Source organism: Capra hircus, chromosome 21, assembly GCF_001704415.2.
Source record: "Capra hircus breed San Clemente chromosome 21, ASM170441v1, whole genome shotgun sequence".
Lineage (NCBI taxonomy): Eukaryota > Metazoa > Chordata > Mammalia > Artiodactyla > Bovidae > Capra > Capra hircus.
The window spans coordinates 57113560-57136415 of record NC_030828.1 but is presented as its reverse complement, the minus strand read 5'-3'; the positions used below and the strand labels follow the sequence as shown (position 1 = coordinate 57136415).

At 56.0% G+C, this 22856-nt stretch overlaps 1 protein-coding gene across 2 annotated transcripts in view; it reads left to right on the top strand.

The window, feature by feature from the left end:
• ITPK1 (inositol-tetrakisphosphate 1-kinase) overlaps window positions 1–22856 on the top strand; it is a 155592-nt gene that overhangs the window by 83368 nt on the left and 49368 nt on the right. For both annotated transcript variants that reach the window (XM_018066174.1, XM_018066175.1), the window contains one exon: window positions 6847–6972. In XM_018066174.1, the coding sequence (XP_017921663.1) occupies window positions 6847–6972 (126 nt within the window). The remainder of the gene's footprint in view (window positions 1–6846; window positions 6973–22856) is intronic.

The following is a 22856-nucleotide window of genomic DNA, read 5'->3' as shown; positions in this document are numbered from 1 at the left end:
GGCTACTTAACCTGTCTTGTTACCTGGTGTCCTCATGTGCACCTGCTGTGGTCACTGCTTGTTAGCTGGTACGTGAACCAAAGTCAGAACTCTGTGTTACTTACTGTCATTAACAGGGATGGTCCATTTTAATGTGGCAGCAGATGTGCTGAGAGGCCTAATAGGAGCCAGGACAAATGACCTAGCTCTGCGAAATGCAGGTTCTGCTGTGTCTGGTTAACAGTGCCTGTGTGCTGCATGCTAAGTTGCTTCCGTCATGTCTGACTCTCTTCGACCCCATGGACTGCAGCCTGCCAGGCTCCTCTGTCCATGGGATTCTCCAGGCAAGAATACTGGAGTGGGTTGCCATGCCCTCCTCCAGGAGATCTTCTCGACCCAGGGATCGAACCCAGGTCTTCCACATTGCAGGCAGAGTTTTTACCACTTGAGCCACTAGGGAAGCAAGCGCCTTGTTAACAGAACTCAGGGGAGATTTCACTGGGCAGTAATAATATAAAGAGTAAGAATAGAGAAACAATAGCTGAGCTTTTTGAGTGCACAGTTGTAGGAAAAACACACCTCCTGGAATTCACCTTTACTCTCACACTTCTGCACACTCGCCATGTCTGATGGCAGTTGGCTGGGGGCTTTTCCCATACCACATAAACCCGCAACACCAGGCTGGGAGTCCTACAGTTTAACACAGTTCTGACACTGACCACCTGGAGATGAACATCAGCTCTACAGGTTAAGGACTCCCCATCCCTGCCCCATCAGATGCCAGTTGCAAGTTTAGATTCATATCTGTGCACATGAGCCATCAGCGGTAAATCACAGGTTCCCACAATCCCCTCCTCTAGTTTGATTAATTTGATGCATTGGCTTCTGGAACTTGGGAAAACAGTTTACTTAGTATTTACCAGCTTATTATAAAGGACTATGGGAAAGGGTACAGTTGAACATCCAGGTAGAACAGGTGTATCGGGCAAGAGATGTTGGGAAGGGCTTCTGCACCCTCCGGGCGACCCACTCTCCCAGCTCCTCCTCGTGCTCACCAGCCAGGACGCTCCCTGAACCTGTCCTCATGGGTTTCCTATGAAGGCTTCACCACAAAGGCATGGTCTGTCACTCACTCATTTTCCAGCACCCTCCCCACTCAAGGATAGGGGGTGGGGCTGCAAGTTCCAGGCTTCTAATCATGCCTTGATCTTGCTGGTGACCCACCCCAATCCAGCTCACCAAGCATTGTCTCGTTCAAATAAAAGACATCCCCGTCACCCAGGAAGATCCCATTTGAGGACAAGCCCGTGTGGTCACCCTACTTCGGACCCCGCATTTTCAGGCTAGCAGCCATGGTCTGGCATGAGTGCATGGCTCCAGCACCCCCCGCCCTGTGTCAGGCTCTGTCCTGAGTAATTATACACATTAACTCAGTTCTACAGCAGCCTGAGGTGGGGACCGGTGAGAGAGACACAGAGGCTAAATAACATGCCAGGCCTCACAGCTTCACAGCCACTCCATTGTGGAATAGTAACCACACCTGCCTGATGTCCTCACTGGCTTCACCTGCAGCCTTTGCCGTAGAGAGGGCCATTGCAGCCTGTCTGGCTGTTCAGAAAAGCGTAGGTTTTTCTCAGCAGCCCAGGTCTCTGCTAGCATACCTTGCGTGTTGCAGCCAGAGAGGATGAGTGGCCCCCATCGTGGGGTGGGGGATGGGAGCCAGTTTTTCTGAGTCCCCAGCCTTCCCAATGCACATGCTTCTTTCACATCTAGCTGGTTGTTGATCACTTCAGGGAAGCGCGTGTGGGAGTTTGGGAGCAAAGGGATAGCTGAAAGTACAGCCCAGAGAACCCCCCAGAAAGCTGGAACCCTCTGCCTCTCATCTCATCTTGGCATCCCCCCACCCCCGCCCTCCCCCCATCCATGATCTCTCCTGTGGGGACTGCCTTCGCATAGGCTCACAGACAACCCCAAACTCTTAGTGGCTTAATGCACTCAAGATTTGCTCATTGTTTATACCAGAGCCGAATCCCGGTCCCCTAGGCATTGGAATCTCCTACAGGCTCCTCCGCTTCCAGCCCACAGATGAAGCATGAGAAGGGGAGGCGGTGATGGGCCACCCCCTGCAAGGGGCTAGTCAGCGGTCAGTGCTGTGGGAGAAGCTCTTTCTGCAGAGGCGGTAGCTTAGGGCACCTGAGGCATTTGGAACTGATAGATAAAGGAGAGGGTTTAATGCAGATGGCGCATCCTGCATCTTTGCAGCTGCCGCTCTACTTGGATTAAACCTTCCTTCCCCTGCCCATCTCTGGAGGTCCCATTCTTCCCTCTCCCTTCTGTGGCTTGGTCTGGACACCTCCTCCTCCGGGAGGCCGTTTCAACCCCCTTTGCAGGAAAGAGTCATCCTTCTCCGTGGCAGGTCCCTTCTGGGTCTGCGTTGCTCACTCTGTTCTTCGAAGCTGCCAGTGTGCTTAGCAGACATCTGCTGAGCTCTTAGGCTTCCTCGGTGGCACACTGGTAAAGAATCCACCTGCCAGCACAGGAGACCCGGGTTCAATCCCTGGGTCAGGAAGATCCTCTGGAGGAGGAAATGGCAACCCACTCCATTATTCTTGCCTGGGAAATCCCATGGACAGAGGAGCCTGGCAGGCTACAGTCCATGCCGTCTCAAAGACTTGGACGTAACTTTAGTGACTGAACGATAGCAACAGCCTAGTTCTTGCCTGGGGCCTGGTTCCAGGTCCTGGGGAGGCCAGGCTGCAGCCCTGGTCGTTGGGGAATCTCAGGATCTTGTGGAAGAGACAGAAGGTTAAAGAAACGACTTCATGCCTGGAAGTTACGGTGCTATCTTGGAGGGATGTGCATAGCATTTCAGGGGCACCGGTGAGATGAAGCAGCCACTAACGCTTCCTGTTTGGGAAACGAGGAGTTCAGAAGTCTGGAAAAGGATCAAACTTCTATCCTGGGACTTGGGAGACTAGTAAGAGCTCATGTGTGGACAAGAGGCTACAGGCTGTGTGGGTGGGCACTCCAGGCAGAGGACTCAGTGTGGCAGGGGAGCATGGCCCCGTGCAGGTCTGGGGCAGCTGGGGCTGTGTCCAGGGTGAACAGTCCCCCTGAGGCCCTGCAATGAGAGGGCAGGGGGTGTGTGTGCCTGGTGCACAGGAGGGGCCCGGAAGATACTTGTCAAGTTAGCGAGGGATCAAGCTGAAGCGGGAATTTGTCTAGAGGGCTTAGGTGCCACATCTATAAACGGAATGTTCTAACTCACAGACCAGTCCTGGAAGGCGTAGTCCTGACATCCTCATTTTATGAAAGGGGAAACCGAGGCACAAGGCAGCTGAGCCAGGAGGGGCCTCCAGGTGCCCACTGTCGCGTCCTGTCCTCCTTAGCCAGCTGGTGGGTGGGAGGCAAGCGCCCAGCTCCCCTTGGATCACGACGGGGTTGCTTGTTCCCAAGGTCGGAGGTGGCTGTTGGGCCTCTGGGGTCTGTGGGCCTCTGTCGCATCTCCTCCTGGGCCTCGCTCCACCCTCGTCTGCCTCATTGCCTTCATCACCGAGGAAACAGTGGGCCCTTGTTTTCTCCGAATCCCGAGCACTCAGGGCGGCGTGACTTGGAAACGTGGCGCCTGCAGCCACCACAGGGGGGCCCTTCATCCGGACACCCTGTGACTGGCTGAGGGGGCCCAGTTGGACCCTCTCTGAGGAGGAGGACAGGTCCCCTGGGAGAGTTTCCTTTTCTGTGAGCAGACTGTGGTCAGAAAAACCGAATGACACACTTGAAGTGAGTTCACTTCCGCCCTGGCCCCCAGTCCCGCCCCATCTGGGAAAGGAAGCTTCTGAGGTGCCTCCCCCCACCCCCCGACCCCGCTGGTCTCAGGATCCCATTCTCTGCAGCACCCACCGCCCCACCCAAAGGCCCCTCTTCTGGGACCCCCTCCCTCTGTGAGGGGTCCCCTCCTTTGTGGCACCCCCAGCCCCCTCTGAGGGTCCCCTCCTCTGCAGGGTCCTAGATTCTCCCCCACGTGTGCCCGGGGCCTGCTGACCGACAGCAGTTTTGGCTCCCCTGGGATCTGAGGGTGCAGCCCCAGAAGACCTTCTCCCCCTTCCCAGCCAGTGGGGAGGGACCGCTGGCTCCTTGGGGTAGACCCCCTCAGGGCTTCCGCGGCTCCTCTGGTCCTCTGAGGAAGGCTGGTACAGGAGGGTCTTTTGGAGCCACGGACAGCTCTGCTCAGGCCCCAGTGAGGATGGGGAGCGGGGACTAGCCAGGCCTGATGTGTGTCCAGAGCCGCGGCTCTCGTGAAAGGGTTTCACTGGCACAAAAACGCTTGGAAAATACACAAAGGACAGTGGCCAGCTTCCAAAACTCAACTGTTTACCTTCAGCAGAGTGGCCGGGAGCGCAGGGAGCTTATTTTGCAAACAGCCCACAGTTGTCAGGTCTACAGACCTTGGGTGATGCAGGGCAGGCACGAGCCCGGGGCCTCTCCTGCCCACCTCCTTCCCCAGAGGCGTGTGGACCCCAGAGTCCTTCAGGGGCTGGCTTCTGTCCCTTCTTGCTGCACAGGAAACATTCTCTCTGGGATGGGGTTTCTGAGGCCTGGGGCGCCCGGCCCAGCCTGCCACGTGACCCAGGCTCTTCCGCCCGTAGCTGTCTCGGTCTGAAAATGTTGGCCTCTTGTTTCGGTGCCTGTCACAGTGGAGCCGCTGGTTACAGGGCACATGGGCACCTCTGAGAATGAGCTATTCCTTGCCCGTGTTCCCACTTGCCACTGGCTGCTCTGCCTTCCTTCCAATCCTGTGTTTTGTCTTTTTCTTTTGTCTTCTTGGGAAGTGGCATTGGATGGAAATTAATAATGTATGTATGGACAGAACCGGAAAGATCCTTGGCGTTTCCTGTTTTTATCGAAGGGGAAACTGAGGCCCTGGGATGCTGCTAGGCTTTGGCACAGGCCCCAGGACATGGGCAGCTTGGCTGCAGGCTAAGCTCATCTGTGTTGCTTTTTGTCCAGGTCCCAGTGGATCATTTCCCAACCATGAGGCCTTACCCAGCCATTTTTTCTCCTCGGCTCTTGGGGTCCTGGTCTGTGAAGGCGTAGCTGTCACCTCTAGCTCCTGGCCCTCCTGTGAGGACAAGTACCACATCCCTTCCCCTTCTAGGAGTGCTCAGCTGGTCTGATTTTTGCTATTCTGTTTTGTACACAGGCTAGAACATCGAGGGATCAGTGTTCTTCAGTATTTTCCTTTTGTGAAGTCCATGAAATTTTTTTTTTTTTTTAATAGGGAAAATCCCTTAACATCTTTCCTGGCAGACAATAAAAAAGAGGAGTTAAGGCTATCAGCAGGAAAGGCCTGGTGCATTCTGAAGATTTAATGGAAAAAGAGTTTGAATCAGGAGCATGACATGGCATGGGAGGGGTCAAAGGAGCTGGCAGGAGGTGGTGAGGTGCCCCCCAAATGGTGGGGTGTCACCACCCCAGGCCCACGGGGATGAGGGGAGGGAAGAGCCTAGAGACAGTGGTGGTCTTGGGAGAGGGGCAGCCTTGCTCAAGGGAGATGTTGGGGCCATGAGGATGGTGGGGACAAGCACCCTGACTCCTGTCCCATCCTCTCTCCCATCTACTGCTGGTGCCTCTAAAGGGCCAGACGTGGCCAGCTGCCAGAGGGCAAGGCACCCAGGCGGTCGTGGCTCTGGGGCACAGCGCGGGCACGGGCCTCGGGCTGGGGGCTAGGTGGCCGGCCCAGCTTCAGTTCTGGCTCTGCTTTCTCCCTGTGAAATCCTTGGCAGGTTCCAGAAGTCTGTGTTTTCCACTGTCATGTGTGGAATTGCCTCTCACTGTGTGGCTGGAAAATAAAAAGAAACAAATGGACATATGTTTTTAGCACCGAGCCTCCCTAGAGCTGTCATCACGATCTCCTCCCTAATGACTTTGAAACAAACAGCCTGGAATCCTGGAGGGAGCCCCACTGGGGGAGTGGGACGGAGGGCAGGGGTGGGGCTGGTGGCCTTCCCTGGCCTCCGCTGAGGCCACTCGAGGGGTCAGCCAGGTGATCGGCTGGCGCTGCCGCCTCCAAGAGCACAGGCCCTGCAGGTGGTGGCGGCCGCATGCCAGGCGGTAGGCATCTGGCGGCCAGGAAGTGTGGTGTCAGAAGGCCCTGGCTGTTGGTAGGTGCTCCCGTCTTGGGGGTCTGGGATGCCGGCTGTCAGCCAGCAGCTCTGGCTCCCCCGGGACCCGATCTTCCAAACCCCATGCTCTTGAAAAAATAAACACGTTCCCCCAGTGGAGCAGGGCGAGCCGGGGACTCGGGGACTCCAGGTGGCCCTGCATCCCTCGCTTTGTCGTCAAAGGCCAGCCCTGATCTCGGTGTGAAGTGCCAGCGGCCAGTCCCGCAGAGTGGTGGCTCTTAGATTCACACAGATCACAGCTTTGCCGAGACCGTGGATAGTTTCATGGGGAGAGTGTCTGCTTGGATCTCAGTTCTGGTCTGGCCTTGTGACTTCAGTCATTGAACTTGACCTTGCCGGACCCTGGTGTCCCCACCTGAGAGGCCCTGGGTGGTGGGGCAGCTGCAGGGTGGCCAGTAAGCGCTCTCACGGTGACTCTCGCTTGACCCGTGGGTCCTTAGTCACCCCGACTCCACCTGTGTGTCTTTTGTGTCCTGGGCAGCCTGGCACTCGGGGCCAGAAGCACAAACACGGGGCCTACCCTGGAGGAGTTCCAGGGCCTCAGCGGGTCCTGTCCCATCCTGTCCCGCGAGTGCTGGCCCTCCTCGCACTCCGTGCCCTGGGGACGTGCAGAGGGGATGGGATGGACAAGGCAGCGGGCTCACGGGCTCAAGTTGTTCTTTCTCTCTCTGTCTCCCTCTCGCAGCTGAACCTGAGCCGGCCGATCGAGGAGCAGGGCCCCCTGGACGTCATCATCCACAAGCTGACTGATGTCATCCTTGAAGCCGATCAGAACGACAGCCAGGCCCTGGAGCTGGTGCACAGGTTCCAGGTGCGTGGGGGAGGGGGTCAGGGTGGTGGTGGGGGGCTGAAAACAGCTCTGTGCCTGTCTGAAGCCGTGGAGCTGTCCTGCTGGGTTACCCGTAGACACGGCTCTGCCGCTGCCAAGATGTGGGCCTGTGGTCGGGCCCTTCCCTCCCGGGGTCTCTGTTTTTGGAGGTGAGATGAGCCCGCTTGTAGCCACCCCCATCTGCCGTCTACCCTTAGAGATATGATTTACTGATCAGGGTGCTGCCTAGTCCAATCAGGCCCTTGCCTCCTCCATGCACACCTGGCCACAGCTGCAGGTCCTGTGTTGGCATAGAGGTGGGAACCCTCTTGCCACCCTTGAAGAAAAGGTCTCTCCGATGGTGTTTGAGCTGCAACGGCCACCCTTGGGCCCATGAGTCCTGCCGCGGTGGAGAACCCCCTCTGCGTGCTCATGGCTTTGAACCTGTAGGCGCGTCTCTGAGCTCCGACCAAGTCTCCCTGGCTCTTCGCTCCTCCCTTCCCCCTGTTCCCCATTGTCCTGGGCCCTGACCCCACAGTGACCTGCTCGCCGCCTTGAGCGCCGCTGCCTTCGCCCCCACTGACTTGCCCTGTGTTTTCTCTGTTGTGGACAAGAGCATGATTCATTCCTCAGGAAAGCGGCTTGGGGTCATGAAAAACAAGGTCATGTTATCAGTGAAAAATGCACTTGAGATCCAGGGCCTTCCCAGTGGGAAGGATGCTCAAACCAGCACTTTTCAGAGCGTGATGACTGGAGGGGTGACATCCTGTCCCTCCTTATCAGGACAAAGGGGAATCTCACCGCCACACAGCAGCCCTCCTGCTGACAGCATTTTCTTTGCCCTTGTGTCCTGGGTTGGTGACCTCAGCCACTCTCGCTCCCGCCTGGACCGACTGTGTCAGGCTCCCAGGAGCCCCAGAGGCCCGTGTGTGGCCCCGCTGGTGTCCCCTCCCCTCCTGCACACACCTGCAGAGGTGTGCTGTAAAGTGGCGCCCTGCAGTGACTTCGGCCAGCAGCCTGACATGATCCACTCCCCCCGCCTCTCCCAAAGGGCTGGGGGCCGTGGAGAAAGGTGTTTGGGCTCCTCTGAAGCCTCAGTTTTTGTATTTGCACGGTGGTGTCGGTACTGTGTTGGGAGGAGTGAACAACACCATGCCCATGAAAGTGCTTCGCACAGTGCTCGGGGCCCAGTGAGTGCTTGGTTGGAAGGTCAAGGCCAGTGTGAGCATATGACCTTGAGCCTTTGTCTCCTCTTCTGTGAAATGGGGTTGCTGCTAGTTCCTACTTCTTAGGATGCTATGAGAAGGTTGCTGTGAGCAGAAAGTGTCTGAGTACATAGACGGGTCTGATGTTTGCTGAGTTCTTCCGGCAGCTCCACCACTGTCATTACTTTCTTAGATAAAGGACCGCAGCCCCCAGCCCAGCCCATTGCCCTGGGGGGTTATAGAACGACCAACCCTGGGGGACCTCCCATCCCCTGCTCCCCACAAGCAGACACACAGCCCACAGCCCAGGGCAGGTGGTGGTGAACAGTAAAGGGGAACTGGGTGCCCTGAGTTCCCGTTCTGGTGCGAAGAAGGTGAGCGAGCACATCATGGGGGACGTGGGGACATGCCGCTTCAAGGGTTTCAGCCAACAGCTGTGTGTCCCAGGGGGGTCTCAGCTGGTCTCGGGAGTCTGTCTCACCCAGGGCACACAGAACAGCTGCCCTCAGATGCCTGGGGTGACCTCAGGATAACCTTCCAGCCTGGGTATCTCTGGGATAAGTTTTCACTGCCATCTGTGCTTGAGCATGAAGCAGATATCTGATAAGGCTGGGACGTTTCCTCTTTTGTGAAGAGAACAATCCTTTGGGGAGAAGCATGACAGGCCATGCTTCGTCCAGGCCCGGAGAGGAGAGGAGATGGGCAGCGGCTGGTGGAGAGGAGGGCTGAGGGGTGCCAGGTGAGGCCACTCAGCATCATGGGGCCCAGTGCTGTCGGCACTGCCCTGGTCATCCCACCCTGCACGAGATATGAGGTTCAAGTTCAGAGCCAGGCCGTAGACTGACAAACTTGACCTTGACCATGCCGTTGTTTTCAGACAGCTATTTTAATGCTTATTCTCGAGACATGATGAGGAGGCATGGGGGGAGGGGCCCAGGGCCAGTAGAGGCAGAGGAATGTTCAGACTTCAGCAGCCGGGAAGCAGGGCCCTGGGGCTGGGGTTTGCAACCCTGGCCTTTCTGCATTTTGTCATAAGAAAACAGAGAAAGGTGATATGGCTCAGAAGGGGCGCAGCTCAAAGGGCCTCCTCCAAAGGCACAGCTCAGGTCCCTGGGGAAGTGGCCTGGGGCTGCATAGGTCAAGATAGATACGTTTCTGAGATGTTTTTGGACAACTCTAGAGCATTCTGCTTGTGGGATGCTCCTACTAAGCCTCCAGGGCCCAGGGATTGAAAGGAATTCTTAGAGCTGAGAGGTTATGCTTTTTTTTTTGGCTGCCCTTGAGGACAGGTTGGGTACTGGGGGTCTGGGGTTTATACAGATCACAGAAGCTGGTTGCCATAGAAACCAGCTCCCAAGCTGCCGCCTGCCCCCTCACCATCCCCCTCCTTTAAAAAAAATACTGGCCTCAAGAGGGCTTGGCTTGGAGAATCATGGGGATGATTCAGTTGTTTTTCTGTGCCAAGGTTCTCCTGGAGCCAGCAGCCGAGGTCCTGCCCCGAGATTCAGTTATCAGTGAACCGACCTGGGCAGAGGGCCCTCGGGGGCTGCGTCCACATGGACGAGTGGGGTTAGGATGGTGTGAAGGTCCTGGTCCCAGCGCTCAGGGGTCTCCTGGCATCCAGAGCGGCTGCCTCAGGGGAGCAGCGAGAACCGACTCACCGCGGCATCCAGGGCCAGTTGTCAGCTGTCGCCTGGGGCATGGTTCTGCTGCCCTCCTGGAATGGATGAAGCATTATGGCGAGCGATCATCTTCCTCAGGGCAGGAGACTCCGGCCAGGTAGAGCTACCTGGGGTTTTCCCTGAATGAGCTTGCGGGGAAGAGGTTTGAGTTTGAACTGTCACCTTTTCTACTCATCTCCACTAGCTGGGAGGACGTTAAGTCCTTCTAATGGCCCCCAGACCCCCAGCGTGGACTCAAGGACCGCTTTCTCCGCAGCAGTACGGTACTACTTGCTGAGCCCATCCACCCTCCAACCCTGTCCTCCCGCCCGGAGGAGAGGTGTGGGCAAGCCAGGAACTGCCTTTGTAGCCCCCCGAGTAATGAGCTATGAGACACCCCGACCTGGTCCCTGAAGGCCCTAGCTAGAAGCTATCTCACTGCAATGATGATAATAAAGACTGTAGGCTCTGTCGTGGCCCGTGGGGGCTGCAGTCTGGCCACGGCCTCCCTCCCCCCTCCCCAGCTTCATCTTGTCCCACCCGTCTCTTCCTTGCTCAAGCTCTGAGCTCTTTTCCACCTCAGTGCCTCTGCACAGGCTGTTCCCTAGGGTGGAATTCATCCCCACCCCCAGGATCAGGTGCCCTTTCCTGGAGTAAGTCTCTCCGATTAGCCGACTGCAGGCACATTCCCTGAGGCCCTCAAAACTTTGCACTTTTCCGTCCGTCTATTTGGAGGTTTGTAATTCTTTATGGGTTGTTCTGGCCAGTCTCTCCATTTGGGGATCTGCTTCAAGCTCCCCTGGTCTCCCCTTTGCTGCACTCAGCCACGTGTCTGTGAAATTGAAGAGCATCGCGGGTGTGGGCCGCACAGGGCACCCTGGCGGGTCCCTGGAGGGAGAAAGTGGCTCCAGGGGGGCAGCTGGGAGCAGGCCCGAGGAGGGAGGGGGCTTGGGCCGGCTCACCAGGCTCTGTTGGCTGCATGTGGGCGTGCCCTCGGACCTGGGGACCTGCACGGTGGCAGAGAAGAGTGGAGAAGAGTGCCTTTCACACCAGGCTGCAGGGCTTAGTCTATCCTGCAGACTGGGAGGGGAGTGATAAGATCAGATTTAAGTGGAAAGAGAAGCCCTGCTTGGGAGGGGAAATTGCCAGCGCAGGGATGAGCTCGGGGCAGTAGGGACCCTGCAGTCGTTGGAACCTGGTGGTTTTCTGAGACGGAGAGGGCATGCCATCCGAGGCTTAGCAGTGCCCCTTCCTCACTCTGGGGCCCCACCGTCCTCGGCATGCCTTGCTCAGCCATGACTGGCCAGCCTCTGAGCAGCCTAGGCCAGCGCAGCCCGCATGCTCCCAGTCCTGGACAGCCACCAGCTTCTGTCTCTGTCTCAGTTTTCACCCGTCCAGCCCCCTTCCTCCTCATGCCCGCTCCCAGCTGACCCCCAGGGCCTCTTTCTCCCTCCAGAGGTCCCTGCACTCACCCACACCTGCGATGCTCTCTTTCCCTGTTCTGGACTTTGATATTCATGGAATCATATAAGACACCATCTTTGGGAGCTTCCTGGTGGCCCAGTGGTTAGGACTACGCATTTTTCACTGCCTAGAACACCTCAGAGAGGCTCGTCTTGGCTGTTAGTCTCTACCGCAAAGTGACAGGTGCCCGGGACTCTTGACAGTTCAGTGGACACTCGGATCCTCCAGGCCCGTGAGTGCCTGCTGGGATCAGAGGAGTAAGAGCCGCCTGTAGGCCCAGGAGCCGAACACGGCGAGCAACAATACCCGGGGGCCTTTTCTTTGAAAAAATAAGAAAGGCGCTGAAACATGTTAACAGGCATGATGCCCTCAAGACGGGTGCCAGTCGTGAGTGTGTGGAAGCATTCACCATCCTTATTGTTAGCACCTGGTGTGTGAGAGCAGGTGTAAGGCCGTCTGCCCAGGTGGAGCCTTTAGAGACCCCTGAGTCACATAGGCTTATTATTATTGCTGTTACTCTTCCTTTTAAAAATTTTTTATAATTTATTTCTTTTAAAGGTATTTTTTAAATGCATCTTATAAGTTTTTTTGTTTTTTTGTTTTTTTTAATGTGGCCCCTTCTTAAAGTCTGTATTGAATTTGTTACAATACTGCTTCTGTTTTACGTTTTGGTGCTTTGGCCGAGAGGCATGTGGTATCTTAGCTCCCCAACCAGGGATCAAACCCGCAACCCCTGCATTGGAAGGCGAAGTCTTAACCACTGGACTGCCAGGGACATCCCTGTTATCATTATTATTATTCCACGGCAGTAGTACTGCTCTAGCAGCCTTATCTGTGACTGTCGGTCCAGCCAACTTGAGAGCTCTTAACTGTAATTGGAGTCAATGAGACCGTGATTATGAAAGTGTCCCCAAATGGAAGCTGAGCTCTGTGATAGCAGAGCGAAAGAGTGGACTGATTGTAGCCTTAGAGGCAGGGCTGGGTGGGCTTCAGGGGGACTCTGGGTACTGTGCTAGGCTCCACTCTTCAGCAGCTGACCCACCGGGGCCTCGGTTGCCCCCTGGCCGCACCGGGAAGATGCCAGAACGGCAGCAGAATACGTGACCTGAGAACAGGGGTGCAAGCCAAAAGGCTGTTGCTGTGAACAGTGGCGATCACCTCTAAGACCCCAGCTCCGTTCTCCTCTGGCCCCTGTGGCTCTGAAATGATTCACAGCTGTGTTGACTCCAAGCCTGTCACCCTCAGACGTGCACCGAGCCGCCGCCAGCACGGGGCTGTGTACTGTGTGTGGTGGGCACCCACTGGAAGTAGCAGAAGCAGCAGATTTTACTGTTGGCGGCCTTCTAGTCTGATGAAGAAGATAGCATCTGAACCGATCAAAGGTTAAGTGAGTTTCTGTCCATTTTGGGGGCAGGACCTAACCTGTGGACCTTCAGGAGGGGGCTCAGAATAGGAACCCTGAGCACCAGTGAAGGGTTTAGGCAGTCACCATGGAGCCACGGAAGAGGCCACAGTTTCTTGAGCACATCCCAAGGGGCCCTCTCGGCTATGGGCATTGCACATCTCATATCTTGTTTGGTACTTACATCAATCCATGGAAAAATGGAATTACTTCCTCATTTTTCATGTGACAAAGCTGAGGCCCAAGAAAGTTATTAAATCACTTGCTTGCAGTCACTGAGGAAGAAGGTAGCTTATGTTCTTTTCAGAGATGCCTCAGAGGGGCCTTGGCTGCCCACTGACAGACCCCTGGGGGCTGAGGGCCAGTGATGCCCAGTCACTGTCTGGCTGTGCCAGACTCTGACCCTGCTGGTGCCACCCGATGATGAAATAAATGTTGGCTGGATGGAGGCCAGGGAGGCAGAGCTGGGTGGATCTGGGAGCCCTGACCCCAGGACAGGATTCCTGGGTGGCTGTGAGGTCAGCCTCGCCGTGACATCTATCCCAGGTCAAGAGGCCCCTCTTCCCGTGGCGGAGGTGGCCACACAATCTGGCCATTGTGCACCCAGGCCAGGCTGCCAGGCTGCGGCTGTGAATCGCTCTTTCTGCCCCGGGGAGCGTGGTGCCCTTTGGGGCCGTTAACTGTCTACAGGGCCTTTCTCTGCGGAGAGGGAGGCCGGCCCTCTAGGAAGACGCTCAACTTTATGACCCTGTTACCTGCCCAGAGCAGAGCTGGACTTTGTACAGCAGGGGAAGGGACGCCGCCCCAGGGCCTGAGCTCACTCCGGGAGCTGGCCGCCTTCCCTCTGTGTGTGTAGACAGTTTTTCACAGCACATGGTTGGCGTTGTGCTGGCTTTTAGAAGGTTTGCTAATAGTACATTTTCCCCAAATGGTAAGGAAAACTTGTGTACAAGTTTTGTGATGTGTACAAGCGTGTACACGTTTTGTGTTTGTGTACACGTGATGTGATGTACACATCATTTCAGGGTTCCTTAGCTTGGCCCTGTGGATGTGTTGGGCTCCTGAGTTTTGGGTTTTGGAAATCGAGAACTCCAACCAAGAGGTTTGTAGTCTGGTGGGTTCGTCATTTCAGGAACATCTAGGGCAGGAATGCTCCTCCTGGCCTGTTTGGGGCCATGACCTGCTGACTTGCTTCTGTGCAACCCGTGTGGTCTGTGTGCCCACGATTAAGGCCTGTGTGGTTTCTTTCAACTTCGTGTAATAAATCACAAAGCCTCTCACCAGCCAAGAGTAAAGCTGCTGTGGTGGCCACATGCTGGGGCTGCTGACCTCTGTCCTCTGGGGACGGACAGAGTGGGGCAGGAGGACCTTCCCATGCTGGCTCGGGTCCAGGTCCCTGCCTCAGGCCTCGCACACCCGCTGGCTTCCAGTCCCTGTCCTGGCCTGTGTCTCTGTCTCTCCATTGATCCGTGAGAGCATTTGTCAAATAACCATAATGTCATTTATTCCACAAGCCTCAATTAAGCACTTACTGTGTGCCAAGAATCTTAAAAGACATCACAGATACAAAAAATAAGACAGATCAGGTGGATACAACCCCTATCCACACAGATGTGTATTTGGTGTGTGTGTTGGGGGGAGCTTCCTAGGTGCCACTACTGGTAAAGAACCCCCCTGCCAATGCAGGAGACATAAGAGACGTGGGCTTGATCCCTGGACTAGAAGATTCCCTGAAGAAGGGCATGGCATTCCAGTATTCTTGCTTGGAGAATCCCATGGACAGAGAGCTTGGTGGGCTATAGTCTATGACTGAAGCGACTTAGCTCACACGCACACATGTGTGTGTGTGTTTATTGCTATAGGTGAGGCAAGGGTTCATACTAACAAAACATAAGTAAATGGAGGAAAATTAATATAGTCTCCAGTCATGATTAAGTTCTGTGCTGTGTGTGTGTTCAGTTGCTCGGTCCTATCTGGCTCTTTGTGACCCTATAGACCGTAGCCTGCCGGGCTTCTCTGTCCATGGGATTCTCCAGGCAAGAGTACTGGAGTGGGTTGCCAGGCCCTCCTCCAGCGAACCTTCCTGACGCAGGGATCGAACCTGTGTCTCTTGCATCTCCTGCGTTGGCAGGTGGATTCTTTACCACTGTGCCACCTGGGGAAGCCCGTGGCAAGTTCTCGGAAGAAGAAAAATCAAGGCCTGTCATAACCTGGAGATTCTTACCGCCTCTCTGAGGAGGTGACACTTGAGCCGGGGCCTAGAAGCCTGGTAAGCAGGAAGAGGTTGTGGAGCAGGCCTAGGGGCTGTGTCGCAGGACGGCACGGAGGCCTGTGGGCCTGGAATAGGCTGGTGCAGCCCAGCGCAGCGGCGGGCGAGAGTGTGCAGCCTGGGCCTGCGATGGCCACTGCTCAGGAGAGGGCGGAGATGTGCAGCCGGAAGTGAGACAGTGGTCTGCAGCACCCGGGGGCACTGCCAGGGTCACGGCTGGCAGCCACAGCTGTCTCTGTTCTCCTGCATCCAGGGGCTGGGAAGGCAGCTGAGTGCAGGGGTGAGGGGCCTCCCTGGCCTGAGTGGCCCCGGGTCCCAGAATTCAACGGCACCCTGCAAACTCTGCTGTGATTCCAGGCAACCCCTGTCTCCCAACTGACAATGGCACGGGGATCCTGAGTCCTGGCTGTAACCTGGCACACCCAGCAGAGCAGGCCAGGGACCCCGCAGGCCTCGGCGAGCCAAGAGTCCGACTCTGGTTGGAGGCTGCAGCCTTGGGTGGGGCGGGCAGAGCCGGCCTGTGGCCTGGTTCCTGGGACGCAGCCCGAGGGCAGGGTCTGCTCCAGCGGCTCACCTGAACAGGTGGGTGGAGAAGGCGTTCAGGGTTAGGACAGGTGCTTCGGGAGTAAGGGGGCCGCTGCTAAGCTGGGGTGACACTGAGCTCCTGGGACCAGGCGGCCCCTCTGTGGTGCTCACTGTGCTCAGCTGTGATGCCGCTGGGACCCCCTCCAGTCCCACCAGTGGCCACTGAGTGGAAATGCCAGCCTGTCCTGGTTGAGAGTCAGCCCCTGAAGAGGTGCCTTCTCCTGGCCGCACCCAGCCCTGCACATCCCCCACTGGCCCCAAAGCCGGTGTGTGACTGCAGTCTCTGCTTGCTCGAGGGCACTGTGACAGGGCATGTGGCGTTGGTCAGGTGCACAGCCCACCTTGCCAGCCTCCCGCAGACGGGAGGTAGAGGACGCCTGCAGATTTGGTGCTGAGGTCCAGGGGCAGAAAGAGGGGTATTGTTCTAGTCCGGAGCCTGGGAAGGAGGGGAGAGGGTGTTTGTTGTCTCAGATGGTAAAGTGTTCCGTTTCCTTCCCGCCCTCTCTTCCTCAGCGTTCAGGGGTTATCCGTTGGTGGGATCACTTTTCTTCATGGACTTTCCATCAGTTCTATGAACAGCAGTGTCCCCACCATAGGGACCACGGTTTTCTCTCTGATGGCTAAGCGAGGCGCGTGACGCTGCCGACCGTCTGGGAAGATGACCCGGGGGGTGGATGGTTGTGGGTGGCATCCAGCTTTGGGATGGGATGAGGGCCTGTGATTTGGAGGCCACTGGTGGGCACTTGGCACACCCAAGATGTTCAGGCCCATCTCACCCCATCAGGCAGTCTTCCTCTAACCCCCCACCTGCCTCCCCTCTCCCCGTCTAGAAGGGATTTCCCTCAGCTCTGTCTGTGGCACGGGTCACTTACAGTTCAGCCCGGACTCCTCCAGTGTCTTGCCCTTTCTGAAACCCTTGTTCTGGGTCTCGTTCCCCAGCAGGGACAGGTGGGGGTTATGGCTGGCGTTCTGTTGCCAGGAAGCCTCCTGAACACTCCAGTGTTTCTCCCACCTTCTCCCCCTGGGACGGTGAGTGCTACCAGTCTGTGCATGCACAGTGGCTCCGGTGGGTTCCTAAGGTGTGACTTTCCATGTGTCCTCTCTGTCTGGCTCTCCACCATCTGATGTAGCTAGCATGTGCAGCAAATTTAAGGAGTTGTTTCTTCCCCCTGCTACCCAGCCATCTAGTCCCCGTCTGGGGGCTGTGGGGCAGCAACCCAGAGCCTCTTTGGGGAGTTCTGTGTTCAGGAGCAAAGGTGGTCATTCCATCCCCTCACAAAGCCACTGTTCTGTGTGGTCTGTTTTGGAAATGATTCTATAGCAGTCCTTCCTTCAGGCTGCCGTATTCTTTTTAACGGCTGCATAGTATTCCACCGAATAGCCTTAAATCCTTTTCTTAACCCATCCTCTACTGCTGGACACTTAGAACGTTTCCCATCATGTTTTGGAAATGCTGCAGAGAGTAAATATCCTCGAACGTACATCTTTGCGTGCCCCTGTGGGGAATTATATGGGGAAAATACCTAGAAATAGAAATGCTGAGTTTATGTCTTCTTAATTTTGGCCATTGCCCAGTGTCTCTCCATAGAAGTTGTGCCAGCAGCACTCCCACCAAGCAAGTCCTGGCCCCTGTTCTACCCCTTTGGGAGGTGTTTCTAATCAGTTTCATTTGGCACCAAGTCAGAGAGAATCCAAGCGTGCCGGGACCTAGTACTCACCTCCTCATCCTGTTGTTTTTTTCCGGCCGGGCACTCAGGGTCCTGGGAAGGGCAGTGTGTGAGCCAGGCTCACTCAGCCTGCCTGGGCCTTGAACCTGCTCACCTTGGTCCTGTCTAGTGCTCGTGTACACCCGGCCTTTCTACTCTGTACTCCCTGTGTGCGAAGGGCCTGGCCACCTGGTCTGAGCTCCCAGGTTTAAATAACAGGTCTGAAGAGCAAAATAGGCCGAGGAGTAAATTGCACCGCATTTTCCTTTCAGTACCTCTGCCAGATCAGACACGATATTGTGCCAAAGGTCAGGCAGCATCTCGGTTCTTCCTGCCCAGCAAAGCCTGGCGCGCGTGCCCCCAAGGCCAGTGCTTCGCCTGACGTGCTGCCCAGGACGCATCCCTTCCAAGCTTAGCCGCTTAGCCTTGCACACCGCTGGACGGGTCACCGCCAAGCTCAGGGCTGGCTCATCACTCCCGGGCCCAGAACCTGTTGCTTTAGGATCAAGTCCAAACCCTGTGGCTGGTCCGTCTCCAGCTGTCTCTCCCTGCTGTCTTCACGTAACCTCCCCTTTGAGAGCTTTGTCCACCCAACCACGTGGGCGGCCTCACCCCATGCCTCTGTTTTTGCTGTCTCCTCTGCTTGGAATGTCTTTTCGTGTGTCTCATGCCTGTGACCCACGGTGTCACCAGCTTCCAGAAACCCTCTCTCCTCCCCACTTCCCCTCTCCCCCATAGCCGGATTACTCCCCCTACCCACACCCCCACATGGGAGCACTGCCCTACTTTATCATCACCAGTCACCCCACATCTCTGTCCACTTATGAGCCCCCAGTGAGAGGGGGTGGGGTGTGGCTGCTCTGTGGCTGAAGACACCACACACACCACACACACACACACACACACACACACACACACACACACGCCCCCCCCACACACCCACACACACCCCCGACACACCACACACACACCACACACACACACACACACAGCCCACACACACTACACCACACCCACACACACACCCACACACACACCCCCGACACACACACACACACCTGACACACCACACACACCCACACACACCCACACACACACACACCACACACACACCACACCCCCCCACACACAGCCCACACACCACACACCCCCCCCCCACACCCCCCCCACACACCCCCCCACACACACCCCCCCCACACCCACACCCACACCCACACACCCCACACACACACCCCACACACACAGCCCACACACCACACACACACCACACACACACCACACACCCCCACACACACACACACACACACACCCACACACCCCACACACACACACCACACACACCACACACACACACCACATACCCCCACACACAGCCCACAACCCCCCACACACAACCCCCCCCACACACCCTACACACACACCCCCGACACACCACACACACACCACACACACACACACACACACACACCACACACCACACAGCCCACACACACCACACCACACCCACACACACACCCACACACACACCCCCGACACACACACACACCTGACACACCACACACACCCACACACACCCACACACACACACACCACACACACCACACCCACACACACACAGCCCACACACCACACACCCCCCCACACACACACCCCCCACACACCCACACCCACACACCCACACCCACACCCACACACCCCACACACACCCCCCCACACACAGCCCACACCCCCACACACACAACCCCCGACACACACCCTACACACACCCCACACCCCACACACACACCCCTCACACCACACACCACATATACTACACTACACACACACACCCCCCACACACACACCCCCCACACCCCCGACACACCACACACACACACCCCCCACACCCCCAACACACCACACACACACACACACACACCCCCGACATACCACACACACACACCTCCCCCCCTGCCCAACACACACAGGCTGTCACTCTCCCTGGTCTTGTGCTCTCTGGGAGGCCTCAGGCTGGGCGCTCAGACACTCGAGAGCTCTCTGGAATACAAACGAGGTTTCACTAAGACCGAGGCGCCTGCTGATGGGAAGCCCCGCTCTTCCCGGAAGCCATTCGGGAAGAGTTAGAGAAGCAGCAGTGGGTGCAGGGTGTTGTCTAGATGCCCGGCTAGCTTGAGGGGGGAGTGGAGAGGCATCTGGTGATGGCAGAGAAAAGTCTCGGGGTGCGCGTGGGCTCAGCTAAGCTAGCGGGTGGGCATCTGTCCCCCACCTGGAGCCGTCGTCTGTCTGTCACTTGTGTGCCGTCCCTCTGGCTTTCTTCCCTCTGCTCTGTCCCACTGCCCCAGCGAGGTTGTCGTATGCAGTCACTGTGCTGTGCACACCTCAAGGGCAGCAGGCCCGGGGCCCCTGTGTACCAGTCTGGCTCCATTCAGTACCTGAAGAGCTGTCTTCTTTGTTTATCACATCGTGGAACCAACGAATCCTAGAACTTAAGAGTTAGAACGGATGTTTTAAATGTTATTCTGACTCTTTGGTTTCTAGATGAGAAAACTGAGGTCCAAATAGCTTATGACCTTCAGAAGCATATGTAAAATTAATGGTGATTCTAGGACCTGAACCCAAATTTCTAGACTCTGCCTGTACCTTAACTTTCACAGTGTCTCAGAGTCCTGGTGCTGAGATCAGGACTGTCCCAGTGCTGTGGCTGGCCTGATGGGAGTGCTTTGCCAGTGATGGGAAGGGACAAACCTTGGCCGACTGTCAGGGACAGTCACACAGGTTGTGCACTGCACGCACAGTAGATTGAAAATGACACTGCGTGACTGGACTTGGTAGTCCATTGTATATTCTGGTATACATATATTCTGGTTTATTCTGGATGCTGCCACAACCTTCTCTTGGGCTCCTGGGAGCCCACTCTCAAGGCTTAGCTGCAGGAGTCAGACCCAGCCTTGTTCCAGATCCCACTGCCTCTTTAGACCCTCAGCATATGATTGTTGAGCAGCTTCTCATGCTAGGGTTTAGCTAGGGCCATGGCTGCCTGGCACGTTGTGTGACATCACAGCACTGGGGCCTAGTGTGGATTCTTCAGGAGCTATGTTTGATACGTGGTTTTCTGTAAGCTCTAATGAACAGGAAGGTATTCGGAGTGGTGTCAGAAGGCTTTGCCTAGGGGGACCTCAGGTCCTGGCCTCGGTTGATGACAGGTGTCAGTGGTTTGCCCAGAGGATTGGTTGGTGGTTCTCCCAGAAAGCTCTGCTCAGCCCGGCTCATGATCTCATCGTCACCTGGAGCCGCCCTCCCAGGGACAGGTCTCACTCTCTGCAGAAGCGCGTGTGTGCCTCTGAAGGGGGCGTTGCTGCTGATGCCGCTATCCTTCCTCTGGGGGCCCATTCCCTCAGCCCTGCAGCGCCCATAGCCACCTGCCTGTGCACCCAGAGTGAGTCCTTCCCTCGGTGCCACGCAGCTCCTCCTCACAGAGGCCGCAGTGGACTCTGGTGTCCAGCTGTGTCATTTGCCTGCTCTCCCAGGAAGGGTCTGTCTTCAGTTGTGTCAGTTTGTCTGGACCCAGGGTTGGGGACAGATGCAGACTGCCCGGGTCCCTGGGGGCCATTGGAAGCAGGGCGAGCTGGGGTGCAGTCCCCAGGGTGGTAGGAGGAGCAGGTGAGCCCACAGCCTTTCTTTTTTTTTTTAGCGTTTCCCTGAGCTGACCCCATGTGCAGGTGCCCGGCCTCATGGCGGAACCACCAGGCTAAAGGCCTCAGCTTGGCTTGGCAGAACATGAGAAAGGCTTATTACTTTTTTCCTTTAAACATAAAAATTTTAAAAGAAAGTTTTCAGATCTGAGAAAATGTAATTTGTTTTTTGCAAGTCACAGAATTAGTTCCTGACACCAAGAGTCAAAGACCCTGGGGCCCTCGATTCCCAGTATAGTTTTCTTTCCACTAAACCATCATGACTTGATGCTTCAGGAAAGGTTCCGCCTCACCTCCTGGTTATCTGTGGGTCCATGTTAAGAGTACCCAGTCTTTTCTGTTTTATGTAAATAAATAAATAATGGAAAATTCTAAGAAAATTAATGAACCTGAGTGACTCGGGCTTGCAGCTGGAACTGAGATGCTTCTTTTTGTTTACCCAGGTTTACCGCGCCTTGTTTCACTGACTGGGAGAGCTCTAGAGCCAAAGAGCATTCATTCAGATCCTAGCTTGGCTACTTCCTAGCTGGGAGAGCCTGGGCAAAGTACTGAGGGTCTCTGAGCCTCAGTTTCTCTGTCTGTCCAATGGGGCTGCTCATAGGACCTACTGCATAGGGTTGTTGTGACGAATAAAAGGTCAGTTCCTGCAAGGTGTAGTACATTGCCCTGCACTTGCTGAGTGTTTAGGAAAAGTTAGCTGCTATCATGATTACTGTTGTAACTGTCAATAATAGTAACACATCCTAGCATCCTGCCAGGACCCCCATCATGATATCAAGACCAGAGGAACCAGAAGCTTCCTGGCTTTCACCCACCACTTGGTGTGGAAGGAGCCCGCTAAACGGCCAGGCTTTGTGGCATCAGCTCAACCATCTGGGCTCGGGTCATGCTCTCAGGAAGAGCCAGAAGGAGTGAGATTATGCTGAGTAAGCCCAAGGTCACCTCCGTTCCTGTAAAAACCCCCACAAGTAATTTTTAACAGCCACAAGGAAGTAATTTCAGTTCTTCCTCAGTGTTCGTTTGGTGGCTGTTAACCGAAACGCAGACCTTGACTCCTGGGATCCTGGGAGTCTGCCTAGAGAATGTGTTCTGTGCGTGGCATGTTGAGTCTCTCTGATGCCGATGCTTATCTGCTTCTGGAACCACGTGATGACCCGGATTCTGAAATCCCCCTGGGGTCAGCACAGAACGTTATTGTCCCTCCCAAGGGGTCACCGCCACTATTGGTTGATAGCTGCCAGGGCCATGGTGGGGCTGTGCATGGTGGAATTGGGTCCCATTTTCCCTTTTTGATCCACTTCACGTGGGAAGTGGAGTCCTAGACAGGGTGAGCACCAGGCAGGCCATAGTGCAGAGCAGGAACTGCAGCCAGAGCCTTGCTGTTGAGTCCCACGCTTGCTTCCCAGCTCACCCACGCCGCCTTAGGAACTGAAGTATATCACACATAGAGAAAAGTGTACATGTTGTGAGCACTTTGATGACTTTTTGCCCCAGAGATAGGCCGTGTACCTAGCACCCCATCAAGCAGAAGAGCAGTGCCACTCCCCTGAGCCTGGTCCAGCCCAGCCCTGCCTGGCTCTGCCCTCTCTGTCCTCAGCCTTGGGCAGTGAGCTCCCTTCCTACTCACGGTGCAGAGCTCCTGTCCTCCCATGTGACATCCTCTTCCCAGGGTGGGGGACAGGGCCGCTGGAGGGAAGGAGGCTGATTACCAAACCAAGAGATGGACTTTCTCCAGCCAACTGGGTGCTGTCAAATCCCTTGTTTCAGGAATGGCTTCCAACCTGGTTCCACCTCCCACCCCCACCCCCGAGCCGGCCACTTTTCCTGGCCAGCAGGAATTTTTCTGAAATTCTCCTAAAAAGCGCCTCTGTCTCTCCCTCCAGGCTGCAGGTTAACGTGCAGA